Source organism: Oncorhynchus masou, chromosome 10, assembly GCF_036934945.1.
Source record: "Oncorhynchus masou masou isolate Uvic2021 chromosome 10, UVic_Omas_1.1, whole genome shotgun sequence".
Classification (NCBI taxonomy): domain Eukaryota; kingdom Metazoa; phylum Chordata; class Actinopteri; order Salmoniformes; family Salmonidae; genus Oncorhynchus; species Oncorhynchus masou.
Window position 1 is genome coordinate 49,938,308 of NC_088221.1, and position 18,860 is coordinate 49,957,167.

General features: G+C 41.5%; 1 protein-coding gene across 1 annotated transcript in view; it reads left to right on the top strand.

The window, feature by feature from the left end:
- The window catches only part of ptprna (protein tyrosine phosphatase receptor type Na), a 111,961-nt gene that overhangs the window by 54,125 nt on the left and 38,976 nt on the right, over nt 1-18,860 (top strand). The window contains exons 13-14 of the mRNA XM_064976975.1: nt 987-1,051; nt 18,321-18,530. Of these exons, the coding sequence (XP_064833047.1) occupies nt 987-1,051; nt 18,321-18,530 (275 nt within the window). The remainder of the gene's footprint in view (nt 1-986; nt 1,052-18,320; nt 18,531-18,860) is intronic.

Genomic DNA, 18,860 nt, shown 5'->3' on the forward strand with positions numbered 1-18,860 from the left:
TGACCTCAATCTTATAGAACATTTGTGGGCAGAACTGAAAAAATGTCTGCGAGCAAGGAGGCCTACAAACCTGACTCAGTTACACCAGCTCTGTCAGGAGGAATGGTTCAAAATTCACCCAAAATATTGTGGGAAGCTTGTGGAAGGCTACCTGAAATGTTTGACCCAAGTTAAACAATTTAAATTCAATGCTACCAAACACAAATTGAATGTATGTTAACTTCTGACCCACTGGGAATGTGATGAAAGAATAGAAGATGAAATAAATAATTCTCTCTACTATTATTCTGACATTTCACATTCTTAAAATATTGTGGTGATCCTAACTGACCTAACACAGGGAATATTTACTCTGATTAAATGTCAGGAAATGTGAAAAACTGTATGTTAACATCAGAACTATTTCTTTGAGAAACTCTTGAGAGGAAATTATCATATTTTTTTTAAAACTGAGTTTATTCAATTTAGTGACAAAATAAAATATCTTTAGAGCCTTAGAAGAAGAGCTATAAATATATATTTCCCACGGTCTGTCTGTGACAGAACTCCAGCTGATCTATTTCCCATGGTCTGTCTGTGACAGAACTCCATCTGATCTATTTCCCACTGTGTGTCTGTGGCAGAACCCCAACTGATCTATTTCCCACTGTGTGTCTGTGGCAGAACCCCAACTGATCTATTTCCCACGGTCTGTCTGTGGCCGAACTCCAGCTGAATGTAAAAGTTAGACCCTGGCTGGGTTGAGAGAGACATGTACTGATGTCAACATTTCCCTGTCTTTTTTCGGTGATTCTAATTAGGTGTGGTATATAACCCACAATTCCTTTTACTCTGAGCCTCATAGGAGCTGACAGCACAGACTGTGCATCCAAAATACCACCCTATTCCCTATTCCAGCGCATTACTTTTGACCAGGGCTCAGACAGAATAGTATGTTGATATTCATGAATGATAACTGTTGGCTCTGTTTGTTGTGGTTTTGTCAGTGTCTGAGAAGACCTTTCTGGAGTCTGAGACAGGACTGAAGATCCTGCAGACTGGTGTGGGAGAGGTATAGTATAACTGTACAAATACACTCTCTGTCTCTCTCTGTCTGTCTCTCTCTCTCTGTCTCTGTCTCTCTCTGTCTGTCTCTCTCTCTCTGTCTCTGTCTCTCTCTGTCTGTCTCTCTCTCTCTCTCTGTCTCTCTCTGTCTGTCTCTCTCTCTCTCTCTGTCTCTCTGTCTCTCTCTCTCTCTCTCTCTGTCTCTCTCTGTCTGTATCTCTCTCTCTCTCTCTCTCTGTCTCTGTGTCTCTCTCTGTCTCTCTGTCTCTCTCTGTCTCTCTCTCTCTCTGTCTCTCTGTCGTACACTCAGGATACTGTACAAATACACACTCTCTCTCTCTCTCTGTCTCTCTCTCTCTCTCTCTCTCTCTGTCTCTCTGTCTCTCTCTCTCTCTCTCTCTCTCTCTCTCTGTCTCTCTCTGTCTGTATCTCTCTCTCTCTCTCTCTCTCTCTGTCTCTGTGTCTCTCTCTGTCTCTCTGTCTCTCTCTGTCTCTCTCTCTCTCTCTGTCTCTCTGTCGTACACTCAGGATACTGTACAAATACACACTCTCTCTCTCTCTCTGTCTCTCTCTCTCTCTCTCTCTCTCTGTCTCTCTGTCTCTCTCTCTCTCTCTCTCTCTCTCTCTCTGTCTCTCTCTGTCTGTATCTCTCTCTCTCTCTCTCTCTCTCTCTCTGTCTCTCTCTGTCTGTATCTCTCTCTCTCTCTCTCTCTGTCTCTGTCTGTATCTCTCTCTCTCTCTCTCTCTGTCTCTCTGTCGTACACTCAGGATACTGTACAAATACACACTCTCTCTCTCTCTCTGTCTCTCTCTCTCTCTCTCTCTCTCTGTCTCTCTGTCTCTCTCTCTCTCTCTCTCTCTGTCTCTCTCTGTCTGTATCTCTCTCTCTCTCTCTCTCTGTCTCTGTGTCTCTCTCTGTCTCTCTGTCTCTCTCTGTCTCTCTCTCTCTCTCTGTCTCTCTGTCGTACACTCAGGATACTGTACAAATACACACTCTCTCTCTCTCTCTGTCTCTCTCTCTCTCTCTCTCTCTCTGTCTCTCTGTGTCTCTCTGTCTCTCTCTCTCTGTCTCTCTGTGTCTCTCTCTCTGTCTCTCTCTCTCTCTCTGTCTCTCTGTCGTACACTCAGGATACTGTACAAATACACACTCTCTCTCTCTGTCTCTGTCTGTCTCTCTGTCTCTGTATCTCTCTCTGTCTCTCTGTCGTACACTCAGGATACTGTACAAATACACACTCTCTCTCTGTCTCTGTGTCTCTCTCTCTGTCTCTGTATCTCTCTCTGTCTCTCTGTCGTACACTCAGGATACTGTACAAATACACACTCTCTCTCTCTGTCTCTGTGTCTCTCTCTGTCTCTGTATCTCTCTCTGTCTCTCTCTGTCTCTGTATCTCTCTCTGTCTCTCTGTCGTACACTCAGGATACTGTACAAATACACACTCTCTCTCTGTCTCTGTATCTCTCTCTGTCTCTCTGTCGTACACTCAGGATACTGTACAAATACACACTCTCTCTCTCTGTCTCTGTGTCTCTCTCTGTCTCTGTGTCTCTCTCTGTCTCTGTATCTCTCTCTGTCTCTCTGTCGTACACTCAGGATACTGTACAAATACACACTCTCTCTCTCTGTCTCTGTGTCTCTCTCTGTCTCTCTGTCGTACACTCAGGATATTGTTGCAGAATTCTGCATGCACAGTCTCAATTTGGTGTTTTTCCCATGTTGTGAATTCTTGGTTGGTGAGCGGACCCCAGACCTCACAACCATAAAGGGCAATGGGTTATATAACTATTCAAGTATTTTTTTGCCAGATCCTATTTGTTATGTTGAATTTTATGTTCCTTTTGATGGCCCTTTGTGCCTTGTCTCGAAGATTGTTCACAGCTTTGTGGAAGGGGCGGCAGGCTAGCCTAGTGGTTAGAGTGTTGGACTAGTAACCAGGAGGTTGCAAGTTCAAACCCCCGAGCTGACAAGGTACAAATCTGTCATTCTGCCCCTGAACAGGCAGTTAACCCACTGTTCCTAGGCTGTCATTGAAAATAAGAAATTGTTCTTAACTGACTTGCCTAGTTAAATAAAGGTTAAAAAAATACCTGTGGCTCTGATGTTTAGGCTGAGGTATGTATAGTTAGTTACCTGTGGCTCTGATGTTTAGGCTGAGGTATGTATAGTTAGTTACCTGTGGCTCTGATGTTTAGGCTGAGGTATGTATAGTTAGTTACCTGTGGCTCTGATGTTTAGGCTGAGGTATGTATAGTTAGTTACCTGTGGCTCTGATGTTTAGGCTGAGGTATGTATAGTTAGTTACCTGTGGCTCTGATGTTTAGGCTGAGGTATGTATAGTTAGTTACCTGTGGCTCTGATGTTTAGGCTGAGGTATGTATAGTTAGTTACCTGTGGCTCTGATGTTTAGGCTGAGGTATGTATAGTTAGTTACCTGTGGCTCTGATGTTTAGGCTGAGGTATGTATAGTTAGTTACCTGTGGCTCTGATGTTTAGGCTGAGGTATGTATAGTTAGTTACCTGTGGCTCTGATGTTTAGGCTGAGGTATGTATAGTTAGTTACCTGTGGCTCTGATGTTTAGGCTGAGGTATGTATAGTTAGTTACCTGTGGCTCTGATGTTTAGGCTGAGGTATGTATAGTTAGTTACCTGTGGCTCTGATGTTTAGGCTGAGGTATGTATAGTTAGTTACCTGTGGCTCTGATGTTTAGGCTGAGGTATGTATAGTTAGTTACCTGTGGCTCTGATGTTTAGGCTGAGGTATGTATAGTTAGTTACCTGTGGCTCTGATGTTTAGGCTGAGGTATGTATAGTTAGTTACCTGTGGCTCTGATGTTTAGGCTGAGGTATGTATAGTTAGTTACCTGTGGCTCTGATGTTTAGGCTGAGGTATGTATAGTTAGTTACCTGTGGCTCTGATGTTTAGGCTGAGGTATGTATAGTTAGTTACCTGTGGCTCTGATGTTTAGGCTGAGGTATGTATAGTTAGTTACCTGTGGCTCTGATGTTTAGGCTGAGGTATGTATAGTTAGTTACCTGTGGCTCTGATGTTTAGGCTGAGGTATGTATAGTTAGTTACCTGTGGCTCTGATGTTTAGGCTGAGGTATGTATAGTTAGTTACCTGTGGCTCTGATGTTTAGGCTGAGGTATGTATAGTTAGTTACCTGTGGCTCTGATGTTTAGGCTGAGGTATGTATAGTTAGTTACCTGTGGCTCTGATGTTTAGGCTGAGGTATGTATAGTTAGTTACCTGTGGCTCTGATGTTTAGGCTGAGGTATGTATAGTTAGTTACCTGTGGCTCTGATGTTTAGGCTGAGGTATGTATAGTTAGTTACCTGTGGCTCTGATGTTTAGGCTGAGGTATGTATAGTTAGTTACCTGTGGCTCTGATGTTTAGGCTGAGGTATGTATAGTTAGTTACCTGTGGCTCTGATGTTTAGGCTGAGGTATGTATAGTTAGTTACCTGTGGCTCTGATGTTTAGGCTGAGGTATGTATAGTTAGTTACCTGTGGCTCTGATGTTTAGGCTGAGGTATGTATAGTTAGTTACCTGTGGCTCTGATGTTTAGGCTGAGGTATGTATAGTTAGTTACCTGTGGCTCTGATGTTTAGGCTGAGGTATGTATAGTTAGTTACCTGTGGCTCTGATGTTTAGGCTGAGGTATGTATAGTTAGTTACCTGTGGCTCTGATGTTTAGGCTGAGGTATGTATAGTTAGTTACCTGTGGCTCTGATGTTTAGGCTGAGGTATGTATAGTTAGTTACCTGTGGCTCTGATGTTTAGGCTGAGGTATGTATAGTTAGTTACCTGTGGCTCTGATGTTTAGGCTGAGGTATGTATAGTTAGTTACCTGTGGCTCTGATGTTTAGGCTGAGGTATGTATAGTTAGTTACCTGTGGCTCTGATGTTTAGGCTGAGGTATGTATAGTTAGTTACCTGTGGCTCTGATGTTTAGGTTTAGGCTGAGGTATGTATAGTTAGTTACCTGTGGCTCTGATGTTTAGGCTGAGGTATGTATAGTTAGTTACCTGTGGCTCTGATGTTTAGGCTGAGGTATGTATAGTTAGTTACCTGTGGCTCTGATGTTTAGGCTGAGGTATGTATAGTTAGTTACCTGTGGCTCTGATGTTTAGGCTGAGGTATGTATAGTTACCTGTTACCTGTGGCTCTGATGTTTAGGCTGAGGTATGTATAGTTAGTTACCTGTGGCTCTGATGTTTAGGCTGAGGTATGTATAGTTAGTTACCTGTGGCTCTGATGTTTAGGCTGAGGTATGTATAGTTAGTTACCTGTGGCTCTGATGTTTAGGCTGAGGTATGTATAGTTAGTTACCTGTGGCTCTGATGTTTAGGCTGAGGTATGTATAGTTAGTTACCTGTGGCTCTGATGTTTAGGCTGAGGTATGTATAGTTAGTTACCTGTGGCTCTGATGTTTAGGCTGAGGTATGTATAGTTAGTTACCTGTGGCTCTGATGTTTAGGCTGAGGTATGTATAGTTAGTTACCTGTGGCTCTGATGTTTAGGCTGAGGTATGTATAGTTAGTTACCTGTGGCTCTGATGTTTAGGCTGAGGTATGTATAGTTAGTTACCTGTGGCTCTGATGTTTAGGCTGAGGTATGTATAGTTAGTTACCTGTGGCTCTGATGTTTAGGCTGAGGTATGTATAGTTAGTTACCTGTGGCTCTGATGTTTAGGCTGAGGTATGTATAGTTAGTTACCTGTGGCTCTGATGTTTAGGCTGAGGTATGTATAGTTAGTTACCTGTGGCTCTGATGTTTAGGCTGAGGTATGTATAGTTAGTTACCTGTGGCTCTGATGTTTAGGCTGAGGTATGTATAGTTAGTTACCTGTGGCTCTGATGTTTAGGCTGAGGTATGTATAGTTAGTTACCTGTGGCTCTGATGTTTAGGCTGAGGTATGTATAGTTAGTTACCTGTGGCTCTGATGTTTAGGCTGAGGTATGTATAGTTAGTTACCTGTGGCTCTGATGTTTAGGCTGAGGTATGTATAGTTAGTTACCTGTGGCTCTGATGTTTAGGCTGAGGTATGTATAGTTAGTTACCTGTGGCTCTGATGTTTAGGCTGAGGTATGTATAGTTAGTTACCTGTGGCTCTGATGTTTAGGCTGAGGTATGTATAGTTAGTTACCTGTGGCTCTGATGTTTAGGCTGAGGTATGTATAGTTAGTTACCTGTGGCTCTGATGTTTAGGCTGAGGTATGTATAGTTAGTTACCTGTGGCTCTGATGTTTAGGCTGAGGTATGTATAGTTAGTTACCTGTGGCTCTGATGTTTAGGCTGAGGTATGTATAGTTAGTTACCTGTGGCTCTGATGTTTAGGCTGAGGTATGTATAGTTAGTTACCTGTGGCTCTGATGTTTAGGCTGAGGTATGTATAGTTAGTTACCTGTGGCTCTGATGTTTAGGCTGAGGTATGTATAGTTAGTTACCTGTGGCTCTGATGTTTAGGCTGAGGTATGTATAGTTAGTTACCTGTGGCTCTGATGTTTAGGCTGAGGTATGTATAGTTAGTTACCTGTGGCTCTGATGTTTAGGCTGAGGTATGTATAGTTAGTTACCTGTGGCTCTGATGTTTAGGCTGAGGTATGTATAGTTAGTTACCTGTGGCTCTGATGTTTAGGCTGAGGTATGTATAGTTAGTTACCTGTGGCTCTGATGTTTAGGCTGAGGTATGTATAGTTAGTTACCTGTGGCTCTGATGTTTAGGCTGAGGTATGTATAGTTAGTTACCTGTGGCTCTGATGTTTAGGCTGAGGTATGTATAGTTAGTTACCTGTGGCTCTGATGTTTAGGCTGAGGTATGTATAGTTAGTTACCTGTGGCTCTGATGTTTAGGCTGAGGTATGTATAGTTAGTTACCTGTGGCTCTGATGTTTAGGCTGAGGTATGTATAGTTAGTTACCTGTGGCTCTGATGTTTAGGCTGAGGTATGTATAGTTAGTTACCTGTGGCTCTGATGTTTAGGCTGAGGTATGTATAGTTAGTTACCTGTGGCTCTGATGTTTAGGCTGAGGTATGTATAGTTAGTTACCTGTGGCTCTGATGTTTAGGCTGAGGTATGTATAGTTAGTTACCTGTGGCTCTGATGTTTAGGCTGAGGTATGTATAGTTAGTTACCTGTGGCTCTGATGTTTAGGCTGAGGTATGTATAGTTAGTTACCTGTGGCTCTGATGTTTAGGCTGAGGTATGTATAGTTAGTTACCTGTGGCTCTGATGTTTAGGCTGAGGTATGTATAGTTAGTTACCTGTGGCTCTGATGTTTAGGCTGAGGTATGTATAGTTAGTTACCTGTGGCTCTGATGTTTAGGCTGAGGTATGTATAGTTAGTTACCTGTGGCTCTGATGTTTAGGCTGAGGTATGTATAGTTAGTTACCTGTGGCTCTGATGTTTAGGCTGAGGTATGTATAGTTAGTTACCTGTGGCTCTGATGTTTAGGCTGAGGTATGTATAGTTAGTTACCTGTGGCTCTGATGTTTAGGCTGAGGTATGTATAGTTTTTTGTGTGCTCTTGGTGTCTAGATGGAATTTGAATTTCTGGTCCTGGCAACTGGACCTTTTTTGGAACACCATTCTTTTGTTCTTACAGAGATTTACTGTCATGGCCCAGGACTGACAGAATCTGTGCAGAAGATCGAGGTGCTGCTATAGCCCCTCCTTGGTTGGGGATTATCAGCAAACAGTAGACATTTTGACTGCAGATTCTAGTAGGGTGAGGTCAGGTGCTGCAGACTGTTCTAAGTGCCCTCGCCAATTCGTTGATATATATGTTGAAGAGGGTGGGGCTTAAGCTGCATCCCTGTCTCACCCCACGGCCCTGTGGGAAGAAATGTGTGTGTTTTTTTGCCAATTTTAACCGCACACTTGTAGTTTGTGTACATGGATTTTATAATGTCGGATGTTTTACCCCCAACACCACTTTCCATCAGTTTGTATAGCAGACCCTCATGCCAAAGTGAGTCGAAGGCTTTTTTGAAATCAACAAAGCATGAGAATACTTTGCCTTTGTTTTGGTTTGTTTGGTTGTCAATTAGGGTGTGCAGGGTGAATACATGGTCTGTTGTATGGTAATTTTAACCGCATACTTTGTGTGTCTAAATGGATCGTATAATGTCGTATGTTTCTCCCCCATCACCACTTTTCCTCAATTTGTATAGCAGACCAATGGTGTAAAAATGCTTTAAACTACTACTTAAGTTGTTTTTTGGGGTATCTGTACTTGACCTTACTATTTTTGACAACTTTTACTTTTACTTCACTACATCCCGAAAGAAAATTATGTACTTTGTCGTGGAAATTTCCTGTATTTACCAAATCATGAGAGCAAACCACACACAAGTCAGAGTTATTACAAAGTCCATCTTTAATTATATGAGCTCCATCACAACCCTGTGACTCTCAGATCAATTCAGTGTCTATCAATGAATTCTCTGAGAGTCCCTTACACATTGAAACTGAGATCCTTTATAGCAAAGACACACATAGCCAGACAGCATTGGCATAATTTATCGTTCAGCTTTGTCTCCTAAACTATGTCCTTTTCTCAAACTCAGAACCATAAACAAATCCTCCATATCAACAGCCATATATCAAATCCATCCTATCTTGACAAGATCATAGAGACACACTGACTGGCACACAGACATTGTGGTGCCAAGAGATACACACTTGACGTCTCCCCTCTCTCCGGCCCAAGTAACTTAGTCCTGACAGAGAACAGATGACTGCACAGTATTGCCGTAGTAGTATACAGAAATAAACATTCTGATGAGAAGTAACATACAAACATATGATGAATATAAAACATCTTACCGATGTTACCAACTGATTCCGATTATTCCCCAACAGTGACATTGCTCTAAAGAATCAGAATATTAATTACATACTCAATATTTAAAAGGAAATAAAAATTCAAATCCCCTCAATGTCAAATACCTTAGCTTATATGTAAGCTTTCTCTCTTCTAAAACTAAGTTTACAACCTTTATTCTACGAGACAAACTTGCACATGTTTAATAACACAGAATAATCCATTTGAGGAAAATAAAAACATAACCAATATTTATAAATGCTCCCTAAGTTACATGAGAACCAGTATCTAAACACAGGCCTCCTCACAACATATAGGACAGACATCCCTCTAAGTCCTCATGCTCAGAAATATACTTAGGAATAGAGAATAGGGCAGTGAAATCATTCATATTCCAAATCATAAGTAACAACCCAACTATTTACCCAACCAATATTTAGAATGGCATTCCTCAGTGATTCAACTTTGTCTTATCACTCAACAGTAAAAACCTCAGTTTAACACACATCAATATTAGCAGATTTACATACAGTATAATTATCCCATAATTCTACTATTAACTTTTTTAATCATGATTACAATACAGATCAGTATCTCAATGCATTCTTAATCTAAATTACTACAATTTACATGGTGTAGACCTCTTCAATCAACCTGATACCACAAAAGTATAAACAATTTAATGGCACAGTTGACCAACCCCCCCTCTCAGGCATGGATTCTTCTGGCGTCTCTTTCGTTCTTCTTCAGATAGCTTTACAGTTCAAAGTGGACGTCCCATGATAATGTCCCAATTTCAATGTCTCATCTTTACCACTCATGTCTTGTCCATTCGTCAACCAATATGCCAGCATCAAAAGAAAATGAACAGATCTCTCTCCATGATCACTCCAAGTGGACTCATCACAGTATGAGAGAAACATGAAAGAAAAGCAGTTGATAGCTTAGATCTGATACTGTACACCAATTTCTGGCTTGGTTCCTTTCTCTCGGTAGAAGTGGTTCAGAAAGCCTTCAACACCTTTGTCACTCTTCTTCAGCCAGTTAGAGGGGGTTTTGAGGTACACACACTATTCGGTCCAATTATCTCTCCCATGCATTAAGATACCGTCTGATGTCACTTTTCATGATCACCTCGAAAGAACAAATCAGAACAACAGTTTAGTTCAGTTCATTAACTACATGATAAATGATTACTTTTACCAATTATTCTTAATACACATATCTAAACATATTTCACAGAGAATATCAAAACATTCTATTGAAACTATTCTTTCAAATTGGTTTATACTCCCCATCTCACTGTCAACTCCATCGTAGAGCTAAGGATCAAAAAGTTAGACCTATACCCCTCGGGAATAGAACAAAACAAACACAACAATACAATACACTCAACAATACAATACACTCGTTCACTTATCACTTAAGTTGTATAACTTAAATTCAAACCCTCAAAAAACTGAATCCTCCCCCATGTTTTACACACATCTCTCCGTATGAGAGTAATGTAAAAAAATATATATATATATATATATATATACAGTGCCTTTGCGAAAGAATTCGGCCCCCTTGAACTTTGTGACCTTTTGCCACATTTCAGGCTTCAAACATAAAGATATAAAACTGTATTTTTTTTGTGAAGAATCAACAACAAGTGGGACACAATCATGAAGTGGAACGACATTTATTGGATATGTCAAACCTTTTTTTCTCACAACTTTCAGATCTCCCTTTCTTACAGCCAAATAAAACCCAATCAACATCTCACAATCAAAATTGTACTGCTAGAAGTATAGAAAAAGAGTGTACCTGAACAACGGTCAAAACAATTAGAGTAAGGTTATTGTATATTCAAACTATTAACGCAAATGTACGTTATTTTACAACAATCTACCTGCCTCCAGCAACTTACCCTGACAATTAGTAGCCAAAATAGCAACTAACTCTCTTTCATACTGTGGGTCACCACAGTAACCGCCCACCTGCAGCCCTGTGATTGAAGAGGCGATGATGTAATGTGCTACTGGCCCTGCGTCTAACAGCGAATCATTCAATTTGGTCACTTTTACTTTCCAAGAATGTATTGATTATAATCAATTGTTTTGTTGTGTGTTTACTGGGGTAAAACGTTATACTGCTGTGTTACTGACTGTGTTTATTGGGGTAAAACGTTAGACTGCTGTGTTACTGACTGTGTTTACTGGGGTAAAACGTTAGACTGCTGTGTTACTGACTGTGTTTACTGGGGTAAAACGTTAGACTGCTGTGTTACTGACTGTTAACTGGGGTAAAACGTTAGACTGCTGTGTTACTGACTGTTAACTGGGGTAAAACGTTATACTGCTGTGTTACTGACTGTTAACTGGGGTAAAACGTTAGACTGCTGTGTTACTGACTGTTAACTGGGGTAAAACGTTAGACTGCTGTGTTACTGACTGTGTTTACTGGGGTAAAACGTTAGACTGCTGTGTTACTGACTGTTAACTGGGGTAAAACGTTAGACTGCTGTGTTACTGACTGTGTTTACTGGGGTAAAACGTTATACTGCTGTGTTACTGACTGTGTTTACTGGGGTAAAACGTTAGACTGCTGTGTTACTGACTGTGTTTACTGGGGTAAAACGTTATACTGCTGTGTTACTGACTGTTAACTGGGGTAAAACGTTAGACTGCTGTGTTACTGACTGTGTTTACTGGGGTAAAACGTTAGACTGCTGTGTTACTGACTGTGTTTACTGGGGTAAAACGTTATACTGCTGTGTTACTGACTGTTAACTGGGGTAAAACGTTATACTGCTGTGTTACTGACTGTGTTTACTGGGGTAAAACGTTATACTGCTGTGTTACTGACTGTGTTTACTGGGGTTAAACGTTATACTGCTGTGTTACTGACTGTGTTTACTGGGGTAAAACGTTTTACTGCTGTGTTACTGACTGTTTACTGGGGTAAAACGTTTTACTGCTGTGTTACTGACTGTGTTTACTGGGGTAAAACGTTAGACTGCTGTGTTACTGACTGTGTTTACTGGGGTAAAACGTTAGACTGCTGTGTTACTGACTGTGTTTACTGGGGTAAAACGTTATACTGCTGTGTTACTGACTGTTTACTGGGGTAAAACGTTATACTGCTGTGTTACTGACTGTGTTTACTGGGGTAAAACGTTAGACTGCTGTGTTACTGACTGTTTACTGGGGTAAAACGTTAGACTGCTGTGTTACTGACTGTGTTTACTGGGGTAAAACGTTATACTGCTGTGTTACTGACTGTTTACTGGGGTAAAACGTTAGACTGCTGTGTTACTGACTGTTAACTGGGGTAAAACGTTAGACTGCTGTGTTACTGACTGTTTACTGGGGTAAAACGTTAGACTGCTGTGTTACTGACTGTTTACTGGGGTAAAACGTTAGACTGCTGTGTTACTGACTGTTTACTGGGGTAAAACGTTAGACTGCTGTGTTACTGACTGTTTACTGGGGTAAAACGTTATACTGCTGTGTTACTGACTGTTTACTGGGGTAAAACGTTATACTGCTGTGTTACTGACTGTTTACTGGGGTAAAACGTTAGACTGCTGTGTTACTGACTGTTTACTGGGGTAAAACGTTAGACTGCTGTGTTACTGACTGTTTACTGGGGTAAAACGTTATACTGCTGTGTTAGTGACTGTGTTTACTGGGGTAAAACGTTAGACTGCTGTGTTACTGACTGTTTACTGGGGTAAAACGTTAGACTGCTGTGTTACTGACTGTGTTTACTGGGGTAAAACGTTATACTGCTGTGTTACTGACTGTGTTAACTGGGGTAAAACGTTATACTGCTGTGTTACTGACTGTGTTTACTGGGGTAAAACGTTATACTGCTGTGTTACTGACTGTGTTTACTGGGGTAAAATGTTATACTGCTGTGTTACTGACTGTGTTTACTGGGGTAAAACGTTAGACTGCTGTGTTACTGACTGTTTACTGGGGTAAAACGTTAGACTGCTGTGTTACTGACTGTGTTTACTGGGGTAAAACGTTATACTGCTGTGTTACTGACTGTGTTTACTGGGGTAAAACGTTATACTGCTGTGTTACTGACTGTTAACTGGGGTAAAACGTTAGACTGCTGTGTTACTGACTGTTTACTGGGGTAAAACGTTAGACTGCTGTGTTACTGACTGTTAACTGGGGTAAAACGTTATACTGCTGTGTTACTGACTGTTTACTGGGGTAAAACGTTATACTGCTGTGTTACTGACTGTTAACTGGGGTAAAACGTTATACTGCTGTGTTACTGACTGTGTTTACTGGGGTAAAACGTTAGACTGCTGTGTTACTGACTGTTTACTGGGATAAAACGTTATACTGCTGTGTTACTGACTGTGTTTACTGGGGTAAAACGTTAGACTGCTGTGTTACTGACTGTTTACTGGGGTAAAACGTTATACTGCTGTGTTACTGACTGTTTACTGGGGTAAAACGTTAGACTGCTGTGTTACTGACTGTTAACTGGGGTAAAACGTTAAACTGCTGTGTTACTGACTGTGTTTACTGGGGTAAAACGTTAGACTGCTGTGTTACTGACTGTTAACTGGGGTAAAACGTTAGACTGCTGTGTTACTGACTGTGTTTACTGGGGTAAAACGTTAGACTGCTGTGTTACTGACTGTTAACTGGGGTAAAACGTTATACTGCTGTGTTACTGACTGTGTTTACTGGGGTAAAACGTTATACTGCTGTGTTACTGACTGTGTTTACTGGGGTAAAATGTTATACTGCTGTGTTACTGACTGTGTTTACTGGGGTAAAACGTTAGACTGCTGTGTTACTGACTGTTTACTGGGGTAAAACGTTAGACTGCTGTGTTACTGACTGTTAACTGGGGTAAAACGTTAAACTGCTGTGTTACTGACTGTGTTTACTGGGGTAAAACGTTAGACTGCTGTGTTACTGACTGTTTACTGGGGTAAAACGTTAGACTGCTGTGTTACTGACTGTGTTTACTGGGGTAAAACGTTATACTGCTGTGTTACTGACTGTGTTTACTGGGGTTAAACGTTATACTGCTGTGTTACTGACTGTGTTTACTGGGGTAAAACGTTAGACTGCTGTGTTACTGACTGTTAACTGGGGTAAAACGTTAGACTGCTGTGTTACTGACTGTGTTTACTGGGGTAAAACGTTAGACTGCTGTGTTACTGACTGTTAACTGGGGTAAAACGTTATACTGCTGTGTTACTGACTGTGTTTACTGGGGTAAAACGTTATACTGCTGTGTTACTGACTGTGTTTACTGGGGTAAAACGTTAGACTGCTGTGTTACTGACTGTGTTTACTGGGGTAAAACGTTAGACTGCTGTGTTACTGACTGTGTTTACTGGGGTAAAACGTTAGACTGCTGTGTTACTGACTGTTTACTGGGGTAAAACGTTAGACTGCTGTGTTACTGACTGTTTACTGGGGTGAAACGTTAGACTGCTGTGTTACTGACTGTTTACTGGGGTAAAACGTTAGACTGCTGTGTTACTGACTGTTAACTGGGGTAAAACGTTATACTGCTGTGTTACTGACTGTTTACTGGGGTAAAACGTTATACTGCTGTGTTACTGACTGTGTTTACTGGGGTAAAACGTTAGACTGCTGTGTTACTGACTGTGTTAACTGGGGTAAAACGTTAGACTGCTGTGTTACTGACTGTGTTTACTGGGGTAAAACGTTATACTGCTGTGTTACTGACTGTTTACTGGGGTAAAACGTTAGACTGCTGTGTTACTGACTGTTAACTGGGGTAAAACGTTATACTGCTGTGTTACTGACTGTTTACTGGGGTCAGAAATCGAATGTTAAAAAGGTATTTTGTTCCTTATATTAAATTGCTAATTCTTAATTAAGTCCCAACCTTGATGACCACTCATTACACTGAGCATTTCTCTGTTGCCATGACAGCGCCTGGCTCGGTCCTCCCCCACTGAGGTTCTCAGACATCATGGCAACAACATCAACAGGCAGGGAGGCAGATATCACCCCTGCACTCTCTTTTCTTCATTCTCTCCCTTTAAAAAAAACAACATTTTTACAGCCCACTTTGTCTCTCTGTCTTTCAATTCAATTGGCTTTATTTATTTATTCATAACCTTTATTTAACGAGGCAAGCCAGTTAAGAACAAATTCTTATTTCCAATGACTGCCTACCGAGGAAGAGTGGGTTAACTGCCATTGTCAAGGGCAGGACGACAGATTTACACCATGTCAGGTCAGGGATTCGATCCAGTAACCTTTCGGAGACTAGTCCAAACCTCTAACCACAAGGCTACCTGGCGCCCCTATTGTTATATTATATGTTAACAAAGCAAGTAAATTAGTGTCACGTTCGTCATAAGGAGGAGACCAAGATGCAGCGTGGTGTGTTTCCATCCTTTATTTTGGAAATGAAAACGTCAAAGAACAAAAACAACAAAAAGGAACAACAAAAAGGAACAACAAAAAGGAACAACAAAAAGGAACAACCGAAACGTGACGCTAGACTAACGCTCACAGGCAACAATACATAGACAAGATCCCAAAATGGCTTTCTAAATATGATCACCAATCAGAGACAATGATAAACAGCTGCCTCTGATTGGGAACCATATCAGGCCAACATAGATATTCAATTCCCCTAGATATCCCACCCTAAATCACACCCCGACCCTACCAACATAGATATACAATTCCCTTAGATATCCCACCCTAAATCACACCCCGACCCAACCAACATAGATATACAATTCCCCTAGATATCCCACCCTAAATCACACCCCAACCCAACCAACATAGATATACAATTCCCCTAGATATCCCACCCTAAATCACACCCCAACCCAAACAACATGGAGAATAAACAGCTTGTGACAAATAGACAATAAACATTGAAACAAGCAATCAAAAAATGAACAGTAACATTACACTCACAAAAGTACCATAAGAATAAAGACATGTCAAAAGTCATATATGAAAATACAAAAGGGAAAATAAATAAACATAAATAGGGGTTGTATTTACAATGGTGTTTGTTCTTCACTGGTTTCCCTTTTCTCGTGGCAACAGGTCAAATATTAAATATTGCTGCTGTGATGGCACACTGTGGTATTTCACCCAGTAGATATGGGAGTTGATCATCATTGGATTTGTACCGGTACCCCCCTGTATATAGCCTCCACATTGACTCTGTACCGGTACCCCCCCCCCCGTATATAGCCTCCACATTGACTCTGTACCAGTACCCCCCCCCCCCTGTATATAGCCTCCACATTGACTCTGTACCGGTACCCCCCCTGTATAAAGTCTCACTATTGTTATTTTACTGCTGCTCTTTAATTACTTGTTTCTTTTTATTTCTTATTCGTATATTTTTTTTTAAACTGCATTGTTGGTTAGGGCCTCATAAGTAAGCATTTCACTGTAAGGTTGTATTTGACTTATATGACTAATACAATTGGATTTGATTTGAATAAACTACAGGACAAAATACAAACTCTCTAACCCAAAAAGGCCTGTGGTGTTGATGGTATCCTCAATAAAATGATAAAATATATTAACCACAAATTCCAAATTACTTCTGGTCTCCCGAGTGGCACTGCATCTCAGTGCTACAGGCGTCACTACAGACCCTGGTTTGATCCCGGGCTGTATCACAACCAGTTGTCATCGGGAGTCCTATATGGCAGCGCACAATTGGCCCAGCGTCATCTGGGTCATCTGGGTCATCTGGGGAGGGTGGGCCGTCATTGTAAAATAAGAATATGTTCTTAAATTACTTGCCTAGTTAAATAAAATAAATATTTAAACTCTTTAACATCATCCTTAGCTCTAGTGGGGGGATATAGGTAGAACACAGGAGGACATTTTTGAATTTTTTTGACAAATGTAAAATATCCTCTTTCGAATAATTTAATAGAGTTAGTCAGGTCTGCTCTATACCAAATTAGCATACCCCCTGAGTCCCTTCCCTGTTTCACAGCTGGTAGTTCACAGCTGTCTCTCGCTGTCATTTGTCATTGTCCTGCTCTATCATTACGAGTGGGGAAGAGACAGACATCCTTATAGTCAACTGTCTGAAGACAACTAACTTCTTAACATCTCAATTAACAAACAAGTATTAAACATCATTGTAGTCAACACTCTGAAGACAAATAACTTGTTAAAACATCTCAATTAACAAACAAGTATTAAACATCATTGTAGTCAACACTCTGAAGACAAATAACTTGTTAAAACATCTCAATTAACAAACAAGTATTAAACATCATTGTAGTCAACACTCTGAAGACAAATAACTTGTTAAAACATCATCTCTATAAACAAACAAGTATCTTTGTTGACATAAATAATAATACACTTTTCCCTACTTTCTCCTTCCTTTCTCTCTCACTTCCTCTTCCTCCTACTCTCTCTCCTGTCTTTCTCTCTCTTCCTCCGACTCTCTATCTCTCTTCCTCTTCCTCCTATTATCTCTCTCCTCTCTGTCTCTCTCTTCCTCCTACTCTCTCTCTTCTCTGTCTCTCTCTTCCTCCTACTCTCTCTCTTCATCTTCCTCCTATTCTCTCTCCGCTCTGTCTCTCTCTTTCTCTTCCTCCTACTCTCTCTCTCTTCCTCCTACTCTCTCTCTTCCTCTTCATCCTACTCTCTTTCTTCCTCTTCCTCCTCCTCTCTCTCTCTCCTCTCTGTCTCTCTCCCCTCTCTGTCATCTCTTCCTCCTACTCTCTCTCTGTCTCTCTCTTCCTCCTACTCTCTCTCTGTCTCTCTCTTCATCCTACTCTCTTTCTTCCTCTTCCTCCTACTCTCTCTCTCCTCTCTGTCTCTCTCCCCTCTCTGTCATCTCTTCCTCCTACTCTCTCTCTTTTCTGTCTCTCTCTTCCTCCTACTCTCTCTCTTCCTCTTCCTCCTATTCTCTCTCCGCCCTGTCTCTCTCTTCCTCTTCCTCCTACTCTCTCTCTTCCTCTTCATCCTACTCTCTCTCTCTTCCTCTTCCTCCTACTCTCTCTTTCTCCTCTCTGTCTCTCTCCCCTCTCTGTCATCTCTCTCCTCTCTTTCTCTCTCCCCTCTCTGTCATCTCTTCCTTCTACTCTCTCTCTCTCTCTCCTCTCTGTCTCTCTCCCCTCTCTGTCATCTCTTCCTCCTACTCTCTCTCTGTCTCTCTCTTCCTCCTACTCTCTCTCTGTCTCTCTCTTCATCCTACTCTCTTTCTTCCTCTTCCTCCTACTCTCTCTCTCTCCTCTCTGTCTCTCTCCCCTCTGTCATCTCTTCCTCCTACTCTCTCTCTGTCTCTCTCTTCCCCCTACTCTCTCTCTGTCTCTCTCTTCCTCCTACTCTCTCTCTCTGTCATCTCTTCCTCCTACTCTCTCTCTCTCCTCTCTGTCTCTCTCCCCTCTCTGTCATCTCTTCCTCCTTCTCGACCTCTCTATTTTCTCTCTCTCCCCCTACAGAGGAGTGAGGGTCATGGGCTGCCCCATGCCACGCGGGTGAGGGAGGGCTCCAGTGGACTGGTACTGACGCTGGTGTCCATGGCGTGTGTGGGCGGCGTGGTGGTGGTAGCGTTGACCATCGCCTGTCTCAGACACCACACCCAGCAGCCGGCCTCAGGGAAATTGGGCCTCGGACCAGAGGGAGGACCGGAGACACACTTTGACTACCAGGTAGAGGAGAGGAGACACTTCTGAGTGTCCCAAATCACTCCCTAATCCCCATGTAGTGCACTTCTTGTTAAACCAGAGCGCTATGACCCTGTGTCAAAAGTAGTGCACTAAATAGAGAATAGGGTGCCATTTGGAACCTGAGACACACTTTGACTAACGGGTAGGCGAGGCTAGAGCCTTATACAGTTGAAATTGAAAGTTTACATACACTTAGGTTGGAGTCATAAAAAATAGTTTTTTAACCACTCTACAAATTTCATGTTAACAAACTATAGTTTTGGCAAGTCGGTTAGGACATCTACTTTGTGCATGACACAAGTCATTTTTCCA